At 49.9% G+C, this 21,632-nt stretch overlaps 1 protein-coding gene across 1 annotated transcript in view; it reads left to right on the forward strand.

Annotated features, from left to right (window-relative positions):
- Positions 1-805: 805 nt before the first annotated feature.
- The window catches only part of SUPT16H (SPT16 homolog, facilitates chromatin remodeling subunit), a 30,461-nt gene continuing 9,634 nt past the window's right edge, over positions 806-21,632 (forward strand). The window contains exons 1-21 of the mRNA XM_060256649.1: positions 806-970; positions 5,753-5,845; positions 5,981-6,151; positions 6,721-6,873; positions 6,951-7,097; positions 7,965-8,116; positions 9,585-9,757; positions 9,866-9,956; positions 10,081-10,154; positions 10,310-10,422; positions 10,557-10,622; positions 12,472-12,567; positions 12,706-12,821; positions 12,966-13,119; positions 14,298-14,425; positions 15,152-15,287; positions 15,758-15,884; positions 17,155-17,273; positions 18,961-19,086; positions 19,197-19,309; positions 20,859-20,934. Of these exons, the coding sequence (XP_060112632.1) occupies positions 905-970; positions 5,753-5,845; positions 5,981-6,151; positions 6,721-6,873; positions 6,951-7,097; positions 7,965-8,116; positions 9,585-9,757; positions 9,866-9,956; positions 10,081-10,154; positions 10,310-10,422; positions 10,557-10,622; positions 12,472-12,567; positions 12,706-12,821; positions 12,966-13,119; positions 14,298-14,425; positions 15,152-15,287; positions 15,758-15,884; positions 17,155-17,273; positions 18,961-19,086; positions 19,197-19,309; positions 20,859-20,934 (2,490 nt within the window). The 5' untranslated portion in view covers positions 806-904. The remainder of the gene's footprint in view (positions 971-5,752; positions 5,846-5,980; positions 6,152-6,720; positions 6,874-6,950; positions 7,098-7,964; positions 8,117-9,584; positions 9,758-9,865; positions 9,957-10,080; positions 10,155-10,309; positions 10,423-10,556; positions 10,623-12,471; positions 12,568-12,705; positions 12,822-12,965; positions 13,120-14,297; positions 14,426-15,151; positions 15,288-15,757; positions 15,885-17,154; positions 17,274-18,960; positions 19,087-19,196; positions 19,310-20,858; positions 20,935-21,632) is intronic.

Consider the following 21,632-nt stretch of genomic DNA (forward strand, 5'->3'; position numbering starts at 1 on the left):
ATCAGTTGGGAAAGCCGGAGATCTCCAGGCCCCACCTGGAGGCTGGCAACCCTAATTAGTCCGCCTTTCTCCCGCAGAGTAAATTAATAGAATGAACGAGGCAGGACCTCCAATTAAAAATACAATAAGATTTGACTGGCAAAAATGTGGAACTAACCAGAAATCTGAAAATACAACTGAAACAAAATAAGTGTGCATCCCTATGAACAACAACAAAATAAAAACAGGCTATTTATGTGAGAGTTCCCAGCCTCGTGCAAACATTCCAGTACTTTGGAACATTACGTTCCGCGCATGCTCTTTCAACCGCAAGTAATTTCGCTTGCGCGCGACGGTGGCGGGCGCGCGAGCGCGCACCCCGTCTCACGAAAGAGGCGGAAGGCTCTCGCGGCGTCACGTGGCCGCTTGGCCGGAGCGCGCGAAAGCGGCTTAGGAAGAGTCGCCGGTCCCAGTCACGTGATCGGCACCTCGCGCTCGGCGGGCGAAGCGCGACTGGAGGCGGGTAGGCCGCGCGCATGCGCAAAAAGGGGGAGGGGAAAAAAAAGAGAACCGGAGTAAAACGTCGCAAGATAATAATGACTCTTAATATCACCATAACGTGAATAATACCATAGTATCAACAGCCATAGTAAAAATAACACGTGATATAGAATTAAGACATTTGTAATAGCTCCGTGGGTCCGTCATCTACGCCTCACGCAGTTCAAAACCACGACCGAGTTTCAATAAACAAACACACCGGAAGCTGCCTGTGGGGAGCGCGCGCTCACCGGAAAGGCGAGCGCGGGGGGGGGGCGGTGTCGAAGGTGGCGGCGTGTTTCGCTTCCGGGTCCGCCGGGGGTCGCAGTGGCGGCGCGAACGCGGCGGGAGGCGGGGCCTGCGGCGCAGCGGAGGAGCCGCTTCCATGGCGCTAAGTCTGGACCGCGAGGCCTACTACCGCCGCATCAAGCGTCTCTATAGCAACTGGCAGGTGAGGAGCTGGGGGGGGGGCGCGGAGGGAAAGGGGGAGACCGAAAGCGGCGCCTCCTCCGGGCGGCCTCCCCGGGCAAGAAGGGCTCGGTCTTAGCCGCCCCCGCCTCTCCCACTGCTTCTCTCTTTGCCTGAAATCCCCGCAACTCGTAAATATGGATCATTATCTGAGGATTGCGACATTTCTAAATATATAGATATAGGCAGACTGATATATAAAGACGCACGTGCGTGTGCGGCGCGCATATATGTGCGGAGAAAGTGCAGCAGTCCGTGGGTGGCGCGTGTAGGAGGTCTGTGTTTCCACTCTGCCGGGTAAACATGGTGTACCTTTTAGGTATGTCATCCTAGAGATGTAATATATCATGCAGGGGCTTTTTTTTTGTAGCAGGAACTCCTTTGCCTATTAGGCCACACCCCCCTGATGTAGCCAGTCCTCCTGGAGCTTACTAAGAGCCCTGTAAGAAGAGCTCTTGGAGGATTGGCTACGTAAGAGGGGTGTGGCCTAATAGTCAAAGGAGTTCCTACTACAAAAAGAGCCCTGTTACATATTGTAAGGCCTGTATGCATCCAAGGTTGGAGCCAGTACATTCACATTCTTCCTGTCTCGGAAAGGGGCTGGGGAATCCACTTCAGAGTCTCTCTCTACTTCTTTTTTTTCTGGTTCCCTTAATACTTAATAACTGCTTATTGTGTTACTTTGTACTGGTTGGGGAAACTTGTCAGAGGATCGAAGTGGCTCAGTATCCTCTCTTCCTTAGAATCCTCTCAGCGTTGATGAAATAAAATCTGTGGGTCTCCCTCCTCCAATATTTTTTCCTGCTGCTTTGTTCTTGCTTTGGAATATCTCAGGGGTGGCCAAGCTGTGGTTCAGGATCCACATGTGGCTCTTTCATACATATTGCATGGCTCTGGAAGCCCCCAGCACCCCATTGGCCTGCTTGAAGATGGCATCTGTCTCTTTAAATCGCCAGGCCAGGCCAGCCAGTGACTTGGAGAATGCATTTAAGTTGCTTTCTTTCCACCTCTCCCTGCCCCATCTATTTTCCTTCCTCCCTCCCTCCCTCCCTCCTTCCAACATCTAATGCCCATGTCTTGTGGCTCTCACACATCTAATGTTTATTCTATGTTGCTCTCATATTAAAGAAGGGGGCGGGATGGTGGCTCAGTGGGAGAGCATCTGCTTGGTAAGCAGAAGGTCCCAGGTTCAATCCCTGTTATCCCCAGGCAAGTAGGTGTGAAAAACCTCAGCTTGAGACCCTGGAGAGCCGCTGCCAGTCTGAGAAGACAATACTGACTTTGATGGACCCAGGGTCTGATTCAGTATAAGGCAGCTTCATATGTTTATGTTCATAAGAAGTTTGGCCACCCCTGGCATATCTGCTTTGTAAATGACTCTCCCCTGTCAGTTTCATCTTCCCTTGTAAATGACTCTCTCTTGTCATTGTAAATGACTCTCTCCTGTCAGTTTCATTTTCCAGTCATTCCTTTGACGTGTTCTATGTATGTTTTTTTTATTCTGCATTGCAGAATAATGTGTAAAGAAATGTGTAAAGGTCCATAGACGTAGCTGTATACATAAATATGCCCCCACGCCAGCTAGCCCATTCTTTTTGTAACTGCTGCTCTGCATACTTCTGTAGTCATGTATGATAATGCAGATTTCAGCTGTTTCTGTCCTCTAAGCATCGAGATAGCGAGTATGAACAAATGGTTAAATGTATGTTTGCAGATAGCTAAATGTTTCAAGTGACTTTGAGTGTAAATCTTGAAGGCCTTGTTGAGAATATATCAAGAGCTGTTGCAGCCTATTTTTAGATCCATGCAATTAGCATAACTTGCAGATTGCATTGACAAATGTGGCAGATTTCATGATCCTGGGAGCAGGCTGAGGTGATGGGAAATGTGTCAGTGTACTAGTGCTAGGCCATAACTATCTTATGTTCAGTTTTGGGCACCACATTTTAAGAAGGACATAGACAAGCTGGACGGGTGCAGAGGAGGGCAATGAAGATGGTGAGGGGTCTGGAGACCAAGTCCTGTGAAGAAAGATTGAAGGAGCTGGGCATGTTTAGCCTGGAGAGAAAGCGGCTGAGAGGCGATGTGATCACCATCTTCAAGTACTTGAAGGGCTGTCATATAGAGGATGAGGTGGAATTGTTTTCTGAGGCCCCAAAAGGTCAGATCAAAACCAACGGGTTGAAATTAAATCAGAAGAGTTTCTGGCTCAACATTATGAAGAACTTCCTGACCATTAGAACGGTTCCTCCGTGGAACAGGCTTCCTCGGGTGGGCTCACCTTCCTTGGAGGTGTTTAAACAGAGGCTAGATGGCCATCTAACAGCAATGACGATCCTGTGAATTTAGGGGGAGGTATTTGTGAGTTTACAGTGTTACTGATGTAACAAACACGAATTTGAGCAGACTTCGGAGTATGGTGGAAGACAGGAGAGCCTGGCATGACTTTGTCCATGGGGTCGCAAAAAGTCGAACTCGACTGTGCGAATTAACAACAAATTTGTGAGTTTCCTGCTTTGTGCAAGGGGCTGGACTAGATGACCCTGGAGATCCCTTCCAACTCTGATTTTATGATTCTAAACCACAGTCCCTGAGTGTGACCCCCAAGATGTTCTAGAAAGAGCCAGTACACAACGATGCTCTGTCCTCCCATTGAAGTAATTCAGGCAGAATCAAGGTTTTTGAGTCAGTAGGGAGCTGGCAAGGAACATGTGAATACATGAAGCTGCCTTATCCTGAATCAGGCCCTCAGTCCATCAAGGTCAGTGTTGTCTGCTCAGATTGACAGTGGCAGAGGCAAAGACCCAGGCAGAGGTCTTTCACATCACCTATCGCCCGGTCCTTTTAGCTGGAGATTGAACCTGGGACCTTCTGCATGCAAAGCAGAGGCCACGGCTCAGTGAGGTAAGAAACAGATCAGAGGCAGAAACAAAGGAAGGCAGCGCTGTCAGCCGTGTGAAAAATCCTTGCGTGCTGCTCTTAGGCTTAGAGCTTGTTTATCCAGCCCTGCTAGAATGCCAGATGATAGACAGGTGAGGTACATGTTCCTACTTAGATCAAAAAGCCTTTCTATCCGCGTTTGCTTGTTGATAACTGGACTCCATTGCAGACTTTGTGGAGTTGAACATCAAATCTTCAGATTGTTCCCAAGGGTGCTGACCTTGCCCGAAAGATCCCTTTAAGGCAAGTAAAAGACCCATTAGGAAGCTTCTCTGTTCCTCTGCCAGCTGCTTTCTATGATCACGTCTTTAGATATAAAATCCTCTGTCGTTGTGATGGCAAGGAGACGGAGTCGTATTTCCCAGCAAGTGCATTCATAGAACAGGAATTGCAGATTTGCAGGAATTGTGAGCTGCTCTGAGATTCGGAGTGGAGTGGCTTACAATCTCCCTTGTCTTCTCCCCCCCACAACAGACACCCTGTGAGGTGGGTGGGGCTGAGAGGGCTCTCACAGCAGCTGCCCTTTCAAGGGCAACCTCTGCGAGAGCGATGGCTAACCCAAGGCCATTCCAGCAGCTGTAAGTGGAGGAGTGGGGAATCAAACCCAGTTCTCCCAGATAAGAGTCCGTGCACTTCACCACTACACCAAACTGTCTCACACCAAACTGGCACAAACTAGTTGGAGGGGAGTGCAAAGGTATGGTTTTAGATTCCTTGCTGTGGCATTTATTGTGATTTTATTTTCAAGGTTAAGAACATAAGAGAAGCCATGTTGGATCAGACCAATGGCCCATCCAGTCCAACACTCTGTATCACACAGTGGCCAAAATACACACACACACACAGTGGTTAATAGCCACTGATGGACCTCTGCTTCATATTTTTATCCAATCCCATCTTGAAGCTGGCTATGCTTGTAGCCGCCACCACCTCCTGTGGCAGTGAATTCCACATGTTAATCACCCTTTGGGTGAAGAAGTACTTCCTTTTATCCGTTCTAACCTGGCTGCTCAGCAATTTCATCAAATGCCCATGAGGGAGAAAAGTGCTTCTTTCTCTACTTTCTCCATCCCATGCATTATCTTGTAAACCTCTATCATGTCACCCCGCAGTCGACGTTTCTCCAAGCTAAAGAGTCCCAAGCGTTTCAACCTTTCTTCATAGGGAAAGTGTTCCAACCCTTTAATCATTCTAGTTGCCCTTTTCTGCACTTTTCCCAATGCAGAAGAAAGAAGGTTAAACCCTGCATGACCTAATACTATCAAAGGTGATGGAAAGGTACAGGTGTGTGTCCCCCACCCCGTGTCTGTTGGAGTAGAAATGGCGGGAGGAGGAGTGAGGAGTCGTCACCGAGTTCAAAGAAAGGTGTCTGTAGGTCTTAGCCTGTGCATAGCAGCAGAAAAGAGCAAGAGTCCAGTAGCACCTTAAAGACTAATGACATTTATGGCAGGGCATGAACTTTTGGGAGTGTCTGAAGGAGGGCGCAATGATTCACGAAAGCTCATATCCTGCCACAAATATCATTAGTCTTTAAGGTGCTGCTGGGCTGTTACTCTTCTCTGTTGTAGGAAAGAAGGCTCAGGGGAAAGAGCAGACGTGTCGAACCTCTAACAGAAATCGTCTCAGGAGGGGCTGTCAGCAGGCAGTGCCCATGTCTTCCCTGGCTTTTCTGTTTGCCACAGAGCTAGATGGCTGTTTGCATGTGCGGGGCTCCGATCGTGCCTCCGTATTGTGCACGCAAACGACAATGTGCGGAATTGACTTGGTGCTGGGTATTTCCGAGCGTGGCTCTTAAGCGTCACGCTGTGGTGCTTTTTTCTTGCAGAAAGGAGAAGACGAATATGCCACCATTGACGCCATCGTGGTCTCTGTCGGCGTGGACGAAGAGACCGTCTATGCCAAGTCCACTGCCCTGCAGGTGAGGGGGGGAGGGGTAGCGCCATCTCCCCTGTGAGGATGACTAGCTCCAGACAAAAAAGGGAGGGATGGGATTATAGGAATGAAAAGGAAAAGAGAGAGAGACGCTTTTTTCTTCCTTTTCCCACCTTTGCAGACGTGGCTTTTCGGCTACGAACTCACCGACACCATCATGGTCTTCTGTGAGGACAAGATCCTCTTCATGGCCAGCAAGAAGAAGGTGGAGTTCCTGAAGCAGATTGCAAACAGCAAGAGCAACGAGAGCACCAACGGGGTGCCGGCAATCACATTGCTCGTGCGGGAAAAGGTGTGTGGGCAGCGAATCGGTGTAGCTAGTTCGTGAAGGGCTCTGGACTTAATGAAAAGCAGGGTTTGGGACTACAACTCCCAGACTGCACCTGGGGAAAAGAAACCGGAGGGAGAAAGCGGACTTAGAGCTGGTTCACCTGCCGCTGCTGCCTTCACTCCTCCAACCCAACATTGAGCCAAGGTGGCTACCCCCCCCTACGTTTTGCCTGGACTATATCACTGGCAAGCAGCCATGCAAGTCCTGTACTGTGAACAGCACTGAAAGTTGGGGTTGATATGGGTTACAGATACAGAAGCTGGCGGTCATAGTCAGAACCCAATACCGCCAGACTAGATTGAGATAGCGTACTAGTTTTTAACTTGATAAATGTTTTATGGTTTTATATGTTTTATGGAATTGATTGTTTTTATGATACTGTAAGCCGCCCTGAGTCCGCTTGCGGAGAGGGCGGGATATAAATGTAAAGTAATAAATAAATAAAATAAATAAAAACTCACGGAAACCACTAACCTCCCCCCCCTCCTTTCTTTTCTTTTCCTTTTCTCTTCTTCCCTCCCTGGCCCCAGAATGAAAGCAACAAGGCAAACTTCGACAAGATGATCGAAGCGCTGAAGGGCAGCAAGAACGGCAAGCGCATCGGCATCTTCAGCAAGGACAAGTTCCCGGGAGAGTTCATGAACAGCTGGAACGATTGCCTCCACAAGGAAGGCTTCGAGAAGGTGGGGAGAGGCAGCCGCAGGCGGGCGGGCAGGACGGGCTTCGTTCCTCGCTCACATTTCTCCCGACTCTTCCGTAGGTGGACATCAGCGCCGTGGTGGCCTACACCATTGCCGTGAAGGAGGACGGGGAGCTCAGCCTGATGCGCAAAGCGGCGGCCATCACCGCAGAGGTCTTCACCAAGTTCTTGAAGGAGCGGGTGATGGAGATTGTGGACGTAGACGAGGTGAGGCAGGAAGGGAGTTTTGAGGCTGGGAACCTGAGGCGGGACGTCAGGTGGAAACGGGACCCTCTTAGCCAGTGTTCCCTCTTAAGTTCAGTTAGCGTGAGCTCGCTCGCAGTTTTTTAGCCTCCAGCTCGCCCGTTTTTATCTCCGTTCGGGAAGGGTGGCCCCAGAGCAAACTAATGCGTGCAGTCGCTCACAGCTTTAATGCCAGGAGCTCACAAAATAGAGTTTTTGCCCACGAGACCCCACAGCTTAGAGGGAGCGTCAGTCTTAGCCTTGAGAAGATGGGGCAAAGCGAGCCGTTGCATGCTCTCTTTTGCACTCCGCATCAGCAGCTGTTTGTTTTTCCCTTGCCGGGGGTGGGGGGGGACCTGTTAGTCTTTTTTTGCCTTTTGCCGCCTACCGTGCTGTCCCTGACAGTTACCCTTGCGCTGTCTGCACTGTACAGCACATGTTGATGGTGCCTGTAGCTTAAAGCTGGGGCAGGCAGCTGGGATAACTGGGCGGTCCTGCCCTTTCCAGAAGGGCAAAGAAACTGTAAAGGTGCCTTGGTTGTGCGCCGGTGCTGTTAAAGGGACAAGGGGAGGGATGCTGGTTTTTTGATCAGCTCGTGCAGTCTGTTGTTCCTTGCAACATTTGTGCTGCTTGGCTAGCATTGACGCGGGCCCAAGTTCAGCCGGAGAGTTACGCAAATCGGTTGGCATGACCATCGGTCGTCAGACAGCCCCGCGTTTCTCTCAAGACCCACGGGGAATTCTTTTTTCTACTCCTTCCCCATATATTTTTTCCATTCCTGAGAAGGCGGTCGTCCCCCCCCGCACTCTAGGAGCATCTGTTAACTGTCGATTCTTCCCCATTCACTGGCAGAAAGTACGGCACAGTAAGCTGGCGGAGTCGGTAGAAAAAGCCATCGAGGAGAAGAAATACCTCTCTGGGGCCGACCCCTCCACTGTGGAGATGTGCTACCCGCCCATCATCCAGAGCGGAGGCCATTACAATCTCAAATTCAGCGTTGTCAGGTCAGTGGAACCCCACCCCCACCCCTAGAAACCGGATCTTCAAATCAAGGCGCTCTTTGAGTTTTCCAAGAAAGAGAAAAGATCAGTGGCTGGTTGTATTGTTTCTCTGGTAAAACGCATTTCAGCTGAATAACACATTTGTGGCCCCGTGCAGTCTAATTGAAAGCCTTTGGTCTTGCAGGGCATACTGTTTTATGTCTCCTTGGAGAGGAGAAGGAAGGGAACGTTAAGTACCCAGAGCTTTTCAAGAGCCATAGTGATAGTCTGCTGGGCAAAGCACCTTCTCTGTGAGTCAGAAAGCAGAGGTTTAAACAGCTGTATGGTTTAAATGACCCCCTGCTTTCTACTCTTGGCAGCTTTTCATGGGGAGCAGAAATAATAATAATAATAAACTTTTATTTATATCCCGCCCTCCCCGCCGAGGCAGGCTCAGGGTGGCTCACAAGACATGGTGTGTACCATGATTACAATAAATACAATTCCTATATTAAAAAGCAGTTAATAAAATACAGTTAAAAGACAGTTACAGAAATAATTTAAAAAACCACAATAGATTAGAGGTGCTACAGTACAGTAATATATATATCCAGATGGCCAGATGTCACTTTCAGGGTTCCACCTTATAAGCTTGTCGAAAGAGGACAGTTTTACAAGCCCTGCGGAACTGGTTAAAGTCCTGCAGGGCTCGCATTTCCTCTGGTAGCTGATTCCCCCAGTGGGGAGCCATTATTGAAAAGGCCTGCTCCCTCGTTGTTTTCAGTTTGGCCTCCCTTGGTCCAGGGATTTTTAGGAGATTTTGGGAGCTAGATCTCAGTGCTCTCTGGGGAACATATGGAGAGAGACGGTCCCTAAGGTAGGCAGGTCCTCGGCCATATAGCCGGAAAGCAGGAGTTTAAACTTTAAATGGCTGATAAACTGATACGAACTGACTCCGTCCGTGAGCAGACCTCCCTGTTAATGTGGGTTTGTGATTCAACCACCAACCGGACTGCAAAAATGCAATTTGTGCCCATCCCCAATAATAAACACCCATAACTGGCCACAATGGTAACTACTGTTGGATATTGTATCTATACCGCTCAGCTTCAGTGGGTTTTCCCCCCAGTCTAGTCACAGCTGTTTAAAAAAAGCAATTAAAGATGAGATTTTGTGTGACCATAGTTGTCCCTGAATCCCAGTTTAGTCCCAATTCTCTGCATGGAACGAGCTGTAGCGGTTAAAATGTTAAGACGAGGACTGAGGGATCCGAGTTCAAGTCCATGCTCGTCAGGTGACCTTCGCTCTTTCAGCCTAGCCTACGTTACAAAATTGCTCGGAAGGTACAAGGGAGGAGGGGAAGAAAGATGTGCAGCGCCAGATCTGGCCGGAAGGGAGTGATAACAAGGCGCTACGTAAGCAAATGGGCAGTCTGGCCTTGCCTAGCTCCGTCGTTGCCTGCTTTTGACCTTTTCTTTCTGTCCGATCTCAGTGAGAAGAACTACATGCACTTTGGAGTGATCACTTGTGCCATGGGTATCCGCTACAAATCCTACTGCTCCAACCTGGTGCGCACGCTCATGGTCGACCCGCCCCAGGAGATGCAGGAGAACTACAGCTTCCTGCTGCAGCTTCAGGAAGAGATGCTCAAGGAACTGCGGCACGGTAAACGGCAGTCTTTACATGGGGGGGGGGGTTTGCAGAGCACAGGAAGGGGCTAGCCGGAAACTGCCCCATCTCTTCTTTTCTCTGACCGCCTCCCCTTCCCTTCAGGCGTGAAGCTGAGCGAGGTCTACGTCGCCGTCATGGATATGGTGAAGAAGCAGAAGCCGGAGCTCTTGAGCAAAATCACCAAGAACTTGGGGTAAAAAAGCCTTACCCGTTGGGAGGTGTGCTTCCTACGGTACTGGGATTTTGTCCTTTCTGCAGGAAGAGACTCCGGAGCGGTGTAGCGAGAGGACTCACGGTTTCTTCACTCTTCCCTCCAGATTTGCCATGGGCATTGAGTTCCGAGAAGGATCCCTCGTGATTAACAGCAAGAACCAGTACCGCCTCAAGAAAGGTGAGAACTTCTCTCTGAGCAGCCTGATTCCTTAACCTTGCCAAACGTACCTGTCCAGGTTTTGCTCGTGTCAAGAACAGGTAGTCATAAGTACTCTGTTGAAAGGGGTTTCAGATGTTTCCTTCCCTCGGAATCTGTTTTCTGTTCTGTCCTAGGGATGGTTTTCAGCCTCAATGTGGGGTTATCAGATCTTACCAACAAAGAAGGAAAGAAACCAGAGGAGAAGACTTACGCACTGTTTATTGGGGATACAGTGTTGGTGGAAGAGGTCGGTATCAGGACTGGGAGCCATGTGAGAACGAGAGTGTCTCACACCAGGAACTGTGCCGCCAGAGGGCCCAAACTCCTAGTCTGAATACAGATTAAGTTCTTGACATCTCTGTTACTTTTTCTCCTGCTCAGGATGGTCCAGCTACTCTCCTGACATCTGTTAAGAAGAAGGTGAAGAATGTCTCTATTCTGCTCAAGGTGAGTCCTCCAGGATGTATTTGCGGAAGATCTTCTGGGGTGGTTGACTTGCAATTTTTGCGAGAAACTGTCAATTCACTTCTAAAAACTTCCATTTCTGATAGGGATTGGTGCGGCTATAGAATTTTGGTATGCAGCAAATTAATTATACGTGATTTAGAAACGCTGAGATGTCTCATTAAAAAAAAAAATAGTCCTTGTTGAGACCTTTCCGTTTTGTTGCCTGCTTTTCTGAGATTAGGTGGGTGGCAACCCGGGACAGGGCCTTCTCGGTCATGGCACCAAAACTCTGGAACTCTCTCCCCAGGGAGATTTTTCTGCACCCTTCTCTTGCCATTTTCTGCCAGTGGGTGAAGACTTTTTAATTTTGTTTAGGGTCCCCTTGTCAAGTAGACGGATTCAATGATGAGTCAAAGTTGCTACAAAGACTACATTTATTGATAGACCGTTACTCTGGCTCAAACCAGTACTTTGATACATAAGTTTTAAGGTACACTTCAAAGGGATTCTTATGGGGAGGGGGAGCATTCACACATAGCCACAAAGATACATTCCCAGGCTGGTTATCAGACATTTTGGCCTTGCGTTGCCAGATGGCTCTTCCTCCCTCACAAGGTTCTCTGGGAAGGTGCTGATTGCTTTTACTTTCAACAATTACCAGTCACAAAGCAGAGTGGGGCCAGGAAAAGGGTAATAAACTAGCAGCATTTGGTTCCTTATGATTTTACCCAGGCCTGCTCGTGACAGGCCAAGAACCCAGCAGTCTTTGGTCAGAATCAGTCGCGCTTGACATCCCTCAGGGATTCCTCCTTCCTCCACAACGTTCAATTTTATTTTATTTTTAATCTTTGAATGCGTTTGTAATTTTTTTTAATGATTGGAGGGAGGGGGAGACTGATTGGTTTTAATGGTTCTAAAATGTGGTTTTATTGTATATACCGTATTTTTCGGTCCAAAAGGCGCTCCGGACCATAGGACACACCTTCCTCCTGGGGGGCGATCCGCTGCCTCCGCCTCCGATCCCGGCGCTTCCCCCGTGCCTGCCTGCCTGGCTCCAGCTTCTTCCAGCAAGCGCTGGGATCGCTCCATGCTGCCCCCACCGCAAAGCCAGCACTTCGCGAGTGTCGGCTACGGAGGGGGCAGCGTGCTTTCTCCATGCCTGTCTGCCTGGCTCCAGCCCTGATGCTTACAGCAAGCGCCGGGATCGGAGGGTGGAGGGAGCGATCCTGGCACTTGCTGTAAGCGTCAGAGCTGGAGCCAGGCAGACAGGTACGGAGGAAGCACGCTGCCCCCTCCGCAGCTGGTGCTCGCGAAGCGCTGGGTTTGCTGTGGGGGCAGCGTGGAGCGATCCCAGTGCTTGCTGGAAGCAGAGCTGGAGCCAGGCAGGCAGGCGCGGGGGAAGCGCCGGGATCGGAGGCGAAGGCAGCGGATCGCCCTCCCCCCCGGAGGAAGGTACATCTATCGTCCCTTCAGTCCATAAGATGCACACACTTTTCCCCCCACTTTTTTGGGGGGGGAGTGCGTCTTACGGTCCGAAAAATACAGTGCCTCAATTTTTTTGCTGCTTTAGTAGCCCTTGTGAGGGCAGAAAGGTGAGGTGTAAACTTTGTGGAATAAAATAGATGGAAGGGATAAGGAGGGAACTGAAGACCAGGTTCGGATGTTTTCCCGAAGGGTTTTCGAGTTCCCGACATCAGACCTCTTGGTAGTTTGGCATGTGTTGTGGGGGGATCGCTGCTGATGAGCAGATGAAGTGAGTTCAGGGACAGAGGTCTGGCTTGTGGAAGGTTTAGCTACTCTCCAGAGGGGTGTGTGTACAGATTGCGATGACCGATTGTGTTTTTTGCAGAAGGATGATGAAGACGAAGAAGAAGAAGATAAGGACGAGGCCGTAGACATGCTGGGGCGTAGCTCTCGAACAGCTTTGCTGACGGAAAGGACTCGGGTACGGAAGGCTTAAGTGGGGTGAGGAGGCTGGGCAAACCTACCCTCTCTTTTGAGGGCGCGGGTCCAGCGGTAGTGGTTCTGGAGCAGCGGGTGGCCTAGATCCCGCTTTCACCTCCTCCTCCTCCATCCCGCTCAGAACGAAATGACGGCCGAGGAGAAGCGACGAGCTCACCAGAAGGAACTGGCCACGCAGCTCAACGAAGAAGCCCGCCGGCGGTTGACGGAGCAGAAGGGGGAGCAGCAGATCCAGAAGTGAGTGCTAGGCCCCCCATGGGAGATCCGATGATCAGGGTTTGGAGGGAGACGGTGTTGAGGTGACGTCCTCGTAAGGCCTTGGATGGATGCCCTGGAAGCGCCAGTTGGCCACATTTCTCCCATCTTTCTTTCCCATCGCAGGGCTCGTAAGTCCAACGTCTCCTACAGAAACCCATCCCTGATGCCAAAGGAGCCGCACATCCGGGAGATGAAGATTTACATCGACAAGAAGTATGAGACCGTCATCATGCCCGTCTTCGGCATCGCCACGCCTTTCCACATTGCCACCATCAAGGTACCAGCTCTGCAGCAATGGGGGTGGGGCAAGCCCAGTGCATCTTGGAGAGCCAGTTTGGTGTAGTGGTTAAGTGCGCGGACTCTTATCTGGGAGAACCGGGTTTGATTCCCCGCTCCTCCACTCGCACCTGCTGGAATGGCCTTGGGTCAGCCATAGCTCTGGCAGAGGTTGTCCTTGAAAGGGCAGCTGCTGTGAGAGCCCTCTCCAGCCCCACCCACTTCACAGGGTGTCTGTTGTGGTGGAGGAAGGTAAAGGAGATTGTGAGCCGCTCTGAGACTCTTCGGAGTGGAGGGTGGGATATAAATCCAATATCTTCATCTACCTCACAGGGTGTCTGTTGTGGGGGAGGAAGGTAAAGGAGATTGTGAGCCACTTTGAGACTCTTCAGAGTGGAGGGCAGGATATAAATCCAATATCTTATCTACCTCACAGGGTGTCTGTTGTGGGGGGGGGAGATAAAGGAGATTGTGAGCTCCTCTGAGACTCTTCGGAGTAGAGGGTGGGATATAAATCCAATATCTTCATCTACCTCACAGGGTGTCTGTTGTGGGGGAGGAAGGTAAAGGAGATTGTGAGCCACTTTGAGACTCTTCAGAGTGGAGGGCAGGATATAAATCCAATATCTTCATCTACCTCACAGGGTGTCTGTTGTGGGGGAGGAAGGTAAAGGAGATTGTGAGCCGCTCTGAGACTCTTCGGAGTGGAGGGCGGGATATAAATCCAATATCTTCATCTACCTCACAGGTAGTGGGGGAGGAAGGTAAAGGAGATTGTGAGCCACTCTGAGACTCTTCGGAGTGGAGGGTGGGATATAAATCCAATATCTTCATCTACCTCACAGGTAGTGGGGGAGGAAGGTAAAGGAGATTGTGAGCCGCTCTGAGACTCTTCAGAGTGGAGGGCGGGATATAAATCCGATATCTTCATCTTCTTCTTGGGTAGGGGTGCAGTTTGCTGGCTCAGGTATTCAGTGGATAGGGTAAGAGTCCCACAGGGGCTGTTAGACCTTGATGCCTAGAGCTGCCCCAAAGTATGTTGGAAGTCTTCTCCTTAAACTCTTGAGAAGGCAAGGCGCTAAAGACACTCAGGGCCGGTTGAGAAAGGGGGTACGGAAGGCCTTGTGGACCAAGACGGATGTGTCAGAGCGTTCTTCTCCCGTGCTTATTCACTTACAGAACATCAGTATGTCTGTGGAAGGCGACTACACCTACCTAAGAATCAACTTCTATTGCCCGGGCAGCGCCCTGGGTCGCAATGAGGGCAACATTTTCCCCAACCCTGAAGCCACCTTTGTGAAAGAAATGTGAGTTTCTTTGCCTGATCTCTGCCCTGGGGTGTCATTGGAGTATCCTCTGTTGCCCTGAAAGAGAACTGGGTACCGTTTCCTGTTCCTTTAGTGGACTTGGTGACTAGTTACTGACTTTTAAGCCCATCTTTCTCACTTTGAGCACTTTCTCACCCAGCATTGCAGCTGCGGTTTGTTAATTAGGTTCAATGGATCACTCCTTTCTCCTTCATTTGATCTAATGAACCAACGGGACTTCTGAAAGGCCCATGCTTGATTTAACGCTTGAGGCTGAGAGGGACCAGCCTGTTTTCCCCCGTATCTTGTAATTATGGGCCTTCCAGTTTGTGAGCCGGTTTGGTGTAGTGGTTAAGTGTGCAGACTCTTATCTGGGAGAACCGGGTTTGATTCCCCCACTCCTCCACTTGCACCTGCTGGCATGGCCCTGGGTCAGCCATAGCTCTGGTAGAGGTTGTCCTTGAAAGGGCAGCTGTTGTGAGAGCCCTCTCAGCCCCACCCACCTCACAGGGTGTCTGTTGTAGGGGGAGAAGATAGAGGAGATTGTAAGCCGCTCTGAGACTTTGATTCAGAGAGAAGGGCAGGGCATAAATCTACAGTCTTCTTCTTCCACGCAATCTCCCCTTTCAGTGATCCTGTCCCCTTGCAGTGTGCCAAAAAGAACTGGGTTCTTAATGCTACAGTCATGCATTTGCCAAACCAGCGTTGCTCTTTCTCTCCCCCTAGAACATACCGGGCTTCGAATATCAAAACGCCCGGGGAACAGACAGTGCCAGCCCTCAACCTCCAGAACGCCTTCCGCATCATCAAGGAGGTGCAGAAACGCTACAAAACCCGGGAGGCCGAGGAGAAAGAGAAGGAGGTGAGGGGCTCAAAGAGTTTCCTTGGGGGGGGAAATGCAGCAAAGAGGCGTTGGGCATGGTTAGGCCTTTTGCCAGTTTGGCATAGTGGTTCAGTGTGCAGACTCTTATCTGGGAGAACCGGGTTGGATTCCCCACTCCTCCACTTGCACCTGCTAGCATGACCTTGGGTCAGCCATAGCTCTGGCAGAGGTTGTCTTTGAAAGGGCAGCTGCTGTGAGAGCTCTCTTAGCCCCACCCACCTCCCAGGGTGTCTGTTGCGGGGGAGGAAGGGAAAGGAGATTGTGAGCCGCTCTGAGACTCTTCGGAGTGGAGGGCGGGATATAAATCCAATATCTTCTTGCTGGAATGCAGTCCTTGCTATATCAGAGCTCGAGAGCTGTGGCAGGGGAAGGAAAGGTGGATGCTTTACGAAGGAACTCCTGCGTATTTCTTGGTCGTGACATGTGACATACATCTTCTATTGCTCCAGGGGATCGTCAAACAAGACTCGTTGGTGATCAACCTGAACCGCAGCAATCCCAAGCTGAAGGACCTTTACATCCGCCCCAACATTGCCCAGAAGAGGATGCAGGGGTCCCTGGAGGCCCACGTCAATGGTACGGAGGGCTGGGAGCCCAGCAGGCAAACGCAGCTTCTCAGGGCTAGAGGGGTCCGGAGGAGAGGACATTAAGGAAGGATTCCTAGAAACCAGTCGAACCTTTAAAGAGCCGGTGGAACACATTCCAGCTCCTTGGCAGTTGCCTCGTTGGGGTTATTGCAGCCTTACCCGTTGGCTTCTTTCTCAGTTCCGTGGGCTTGGAGAAAGTGGAGGGATTGAGAGCATCCTCCAATGCTAAGCCTCGGAGAAACGTCGACTGCAGGGTGACATGATGGAGGTTTACAAGATTATGCATGGGATGGAGAAAGCAGAGAAAGGAGTCCTTTTCTCCCTTTCTCACAACACAAGAACTTGTGGGCATTCAATGAAATTGCTGAGCAGTCAGGTTAAAATGAATATAAGGAAGTCCTTTTTCACCCAAAGGGTGATTAACATGTGGAATTCACTGCCACAGGAGGTGGTGGCGGCTACAAGCATAGCCAGCTTCAAGAGGGGGTTAGATAAAAACATGGAGCAGAGGTCCATCAGTGGCTATTAGCCACAGTATGTATATGTGTGTGAACATAACATATGAAGCTGCCTTCTACTGAATCAGACCTTTGGTCCATCAAAGTCAGTATTGTCTTCTCAGACTGGCAGCAGCTCTCCAGGGTCTCAAGCTGAGGTTTTTCACACCTATTTGCCTGGACCCTTTTTTGGAGATGCCAGGGATTGTACCTGGGACCTTCTGCTTCCCAAGCAGATGCTCTACCACTGAACCACCATATATACACACAAACGCACACATATATTGGCCACTGCGTGACACAGAGTTTTGGACTGGATGGGCCATTGGCTCGATCCAACATGGCTTCTCTTATGTTCTTATGTGACACAGAGTGTTGGACTGGATGGGCCATTGGCCTGATCCAACGTGGCTTCTCTTATGTTCTTATGTGACACAGAGTGTTAGACTGGATGGGCCATTGGCCTGATCCAATGTGGCTTCTCTTATGTTCTTATGTGACACAGAGTGTTGGACTGGATGGGCCATTGGCCTGATCCAACATGGCTTCTCTTATGTTCTTATGTGACACAGAGTTTTGGACTGGATGGGCCATTGGCTCGATCCAACATGGCTTCTCTTATGTTCTTATGTGACACAGAGTGTTGGACTGGATGGGCCATTGGCCTGATCCAGTATGGCTTCTCTTATGTTCTTAAGCCCTACCCAGCAGTGGATAATGTTGCCTTTCTGTGATCAGGGTACACATGTCTCTTTTGGTCAGGTTTCCGCTTCACCTCTGTGCGGGGAGACAAGGTGGACATCCTGTACAACAACATCAAACACGCCGTGTTCCAGCCTTGTGATGGGGAGATGATCATCGTTCTCCACTTTCACCTCAAGGTACTCACTGGTGATGTTGACGGGGCCGTGGAAGCTTAGTCTTCCTGCAGTTTGCTCATGTTGGGCAAAATCAGTCAGTTTGGATACAAGGCACACGTGACGTGAAGCTGCCTGTACTGAATCAGACCATTGGTCCATCAAAGTCAGTATAGTCTACTCAGACCGGCAGCAGCTGCCCATGGCTTCAGGCTGAGCTCTTTCGCATCACGTATGGGTGTCAAACTCATTTGTTATGCGGGCCGGATCTGACAAAAATGAGACTTTGTTGGGCTGGGCCATGTTGGGCTGGGCCGTGTGTGTACCTATTTAAGATTAGGTAGCAGAGATATAAATTTTATATAGGACACAGACAAACAAAATTTGAAGATTAAAAAAAAACAAAACCTTTAAACATGCTTAAAACGTTAGCACTTATTGGTCTTAAAGGTGTTTTCTTTGTATTTCTCCCATGGGATCCAGGGAACTGGGCAAAGGAAGCTCTGGCTCTTTCCTTCCTTCCCCAGGGAACCAGGAGGGGGAGGAGCCTCAGCCAATAGAAGGAAGAGAGGACTGGCTCAGTACCTCTGCTGTGCAATTGAGAGAGCCTGGCAAAGCAAGCTCTCCCTCTCCTCCTTCCTCCCCAAGAGAGGAGCCTCAGCCAGTGGAGAAAACAGAGGTTTTGCTATGCAATTGAGCAAGCCTTGCAAAGCAAGCTGTTATGCAGAAAGAAGCAAGAAAGGTAGAAGGAAGCAGATGACAGCCAGTTGCTCAGGGGCCTGATAGGAGCCCTTTGGGGGCCTGATTTGGCCCCTGGGCTACATGTTTGACACCCCTGACCTACAAGCTGATCCTTACTGGAGATGCTGGGGATTGAACTCAGTACCTTCTGGCATGTCTAACAGATGTTCTACCACTGAGTCACAGTCCTGCCTGTATTGTTTTGCTGTTTTCAAAGCACAGCAGGGAACTGCTTTTCAATGTCTTGTTTTCCCCTCCCTGTGGTACTGCTACAGCACCAACCCCAAATCAGACTTTTCCCTGCAGCCACTGTGGCCGGACCTGCCTGTCCCGCATTGGTCTTGTCAGCCACCAGCGAGCTTGCAGCAGACGTGGACTACTGCACCTTTCTTAAATCTTCGTTCGCGAAGTCAAGCCGAGAGAGAGAGATATTCTGTGCAGGGAGTTTTGCAAAAGCTACAGAATTAACTGGCGGGTCACCACATTAATCTGTTACGGCCAAAACAACCAGAATGCCGTGCCTGTCGTCCTTAGATGTAGTTGTCTTTAGGCTGTCACAAGACTTTTTATTTTTTTTTAGTTGCAGAATTTTTTTTAAAAAAACCTCTCGATATTAGAAGCAGGTTGCCAGGCGTTGCGGTGGCAGACCTAAGCTGGGAAATGTGGGCCCGTCACCTGCTGCAAACTCAGCGCAATGCAGAAGTCCTTAAATTCGGCCGCTTTTGTTGCCGTTTTATTCGTCGTTCCTTTCCCTTCTCCCGTCTGGCAAGAGCAGAATAAAAATGCAAAATGAGCCCCTCTAAAAAGAAATGAAAAAGGCACCGCCTTTTGTTCCCTCTTAGCGTGACGCGGGTTTTTATTCTGGAATAGAGTTTGGGATGCCTGCTTGCAAATGTGTGCATTGGCCTGTTCAGATTTTTCTCCTGTCTCCTCCCCCCCCCCCGCCCCTTTCTCTGAACACGCACTCCAGAATGCTATCATGTTTGGCAAGAAGCGCCATACAGACGTGCAGTTCTACACGGAGGTGGGCGAGATCACCACGGACCTGGGCAAGCATCAGCACATGCACGACCGGGATGATCTCTACGCTGAGCAGGTGAGGTGGGCTTCCTTGCCCCGTTCCAGCAGGGGAGCGAGGTGGGAAAGATGGCATGTAGCAAGCGGCAGGCTGCATTGACTGATGCTCATTGGTCCCGTCTGGCATAGATGGAGCGCGAAATGAGGCATAAACTGAAAACGGCGTTCAAAAGTTTCATCGAGAAGGTGGAGTCGCTGACCAAGGAGGAACTGGAATTCGAGGTGCCCTTCCGAGACTTGGGGTAAGGAACAATGTGGCCCAAGGAGACCGTGTGTTTTGGAAGTGCCTTAAATGTCCCTTTGGGACCTTATTGTGTGTGTATGTGTGTGTGCTTGTGCGCACGTGTGTACCTGGAAGTTATGGTGATCTCTGGTGACTGACCCCTACTTGTGGCATGGAGGATATTCGGAGGTGGCTGAACAAAGCCTGCCCTTGCCTCCTGACTGCTGGTGTTCCAAGGAGGTCTCCCATCCAAGGACTTGTGAGAGTCGGCCCTACTTAAGCCTCCGAGATCTGGAGAAATCAGGCTTGCCTGGGCAAGGACCTTTTATTATAAAGGGCAACCTTGGAGGGCCCTATTTGGGTGGAAAGGCAGTACTTTTAAATAATAAAAACTAGCAGATGTGTGTGATGAGCAGTGTGAACACTGTGGTTCAAATTTTTGTTATCTGGGGGATGGATGGGTGGATGAACGAATAAATGAATGAATAAGAGAGAGAGAGAGAGATTGTGAGTGTGTGTGTGTGAATGTGTGAGAGAGAGTGATGGATGATGGATGGATGGGTGGGTGGATGGATGGATGGGTGGATGGATGATGGATGGATGGATGGATGGATAGATGATGGATGGATGGGTGGATGGATGGATGGATGAATGGAGGATGGATGGGTGGATGGATGGATGGGTGGATGGATGGGTGGATGGATGGATGGAGGATGGATGGATGGATGAATGGATGGATGATAGATTGATTGATGAGTCCCCTGTGCAAACACCAGTTGTTTCCGACTCTAGGGTCACATCATATATATATATGTATGTATGTATAAAAATAAGGATTGATCTAGGAGGGAAATCCTGCTGTTTGACTAGAATAGTTTTGGATAATTGAGTTATTTCTTCAACATCTGTTAGTCATGGGGAATCTGGAAAACAATACATTTAAGGGCAGGCTAGGTCCTTTGGTTATGCTGGTAGAAAAGTTGTGTCTAAGCAACTTTTATCAGAACTTCTGGGTCATGTATGTGTTCCTTTGTCTAAGCAAAAGCTAAGGGGGAAGAAAAGAGAAAAGATTTTTGTCCTCAGTATTATGATTTGCGGTTGACACCTAGAAGGAGAAGAGAGGAAATAAAGCACAGGTAGAGCCGGTGTTTGCATAGTCCCAGGAGAGGATCGGGAGTCTCTTAAGGCCTGGGCTGCCCACGTGGCAGAGCAAGAGGGTAGAATGAGCCCATCCCACTTTGGAGTGCAGGTGAGGCAGCGTCCCATTTTTCATGCTTGTCCATGCGAAAACTCCGTGCAGATAGAGAGGCATGTCAGGAAGGCAGGTTCTACCATTGCACATAGTGCTTCGTATCCCAGTTGTAGGGATTTAGTAATGCTGGAGGAATCTTTGCAGAATTTACCCCCTCACCTGCAGTCTGAAATGGCCCAGGCCTTTCTACCCCCTTGGTCCTCTCCACCGCTACATAATTTATCTTGCCCACCGATCCCACTCCATTGTCCTCCTTGCCTCTGTGACCTGTTTATTGGCAGCCTTTAAGGACTTTCCTCTTAATTGGTTGTGGCAGGTTCAACGGCGCCCCCTACAGAAGCACCTGCCTGCTCCAGCCAACCAGCAGCGCCCTGGTGAACTGCACTGAATGGGTGAGTGAAAAATCTCACTTGGGATGAAAGACCAGTGGCTGTATGGGAAGAGAATCCTTGAAGCATCTCGAGGCACCCAAGGCACACGTGTTCTGCAGGCATGAGTTTAAAAAACGGAATCTTGTGAGCCGCTCTGAGACTCTTTGGAGTGGAGGGCGGGATATAAATCCAATATCTTCATCTACCTCACAGGGTGTCTGTTGTGGGGGAGGAAGGTAAAGGAGATTGTGAGCCGCTCTGAGACTCTTCGGAGTGGAGGGCGGGATATAAATCCAATATCTTCATCTACCTCACAGGGTGTCTGTTGTGGGGGAGGAAGGTAGAGGAGATTGTGAGCCACTCTGAGACTCTTTGGAGTGGAGGGCGGGGTATAAATTCCGGGCCCCTCCTTTTTTTCTGGACGTGCCATTTTTGCCGAGGGGAGGCATAGGACAGGAGAGGACCGAAGAATCTTGTGAGTAGAAATTCTACTTCATGACCTACTGGCATGAAAGTTGTGAGCTACTGCATCAATTTGTTTGCTCGAGGGCCATTTCCCTTGAGCTAGGACAAAAATGTGGAAGCTGGAGGCTAAAAAACTGAGCTAGCTCACGCCAACTCAACTTAGAGGGAACACTGGTCCTGCACGATACTCCCTTTCAGCTATGGAGTCTTGTGAGCAAAAAACGGACCTGCTTTTTTTCTTCCACAAAAGCAGT

Source organism: Heteronotia binoei, chromosome 15 (genome assembly GCF_032191835.1).
Source record: "Heteronotia binoei isolate CCM8104 ecotype False Entrance Well chromosome 15, APGP_CSIRO_Hbin_v1, whole genome shotgun sequence".
NCBI classification, from domain to species: domain Eukaryota; kingdom Metazoa; phylum Chordata; class Lepidosauria; order Squamata; family Gekkonidae; genus Heteronotia; species Heteronotia binoei.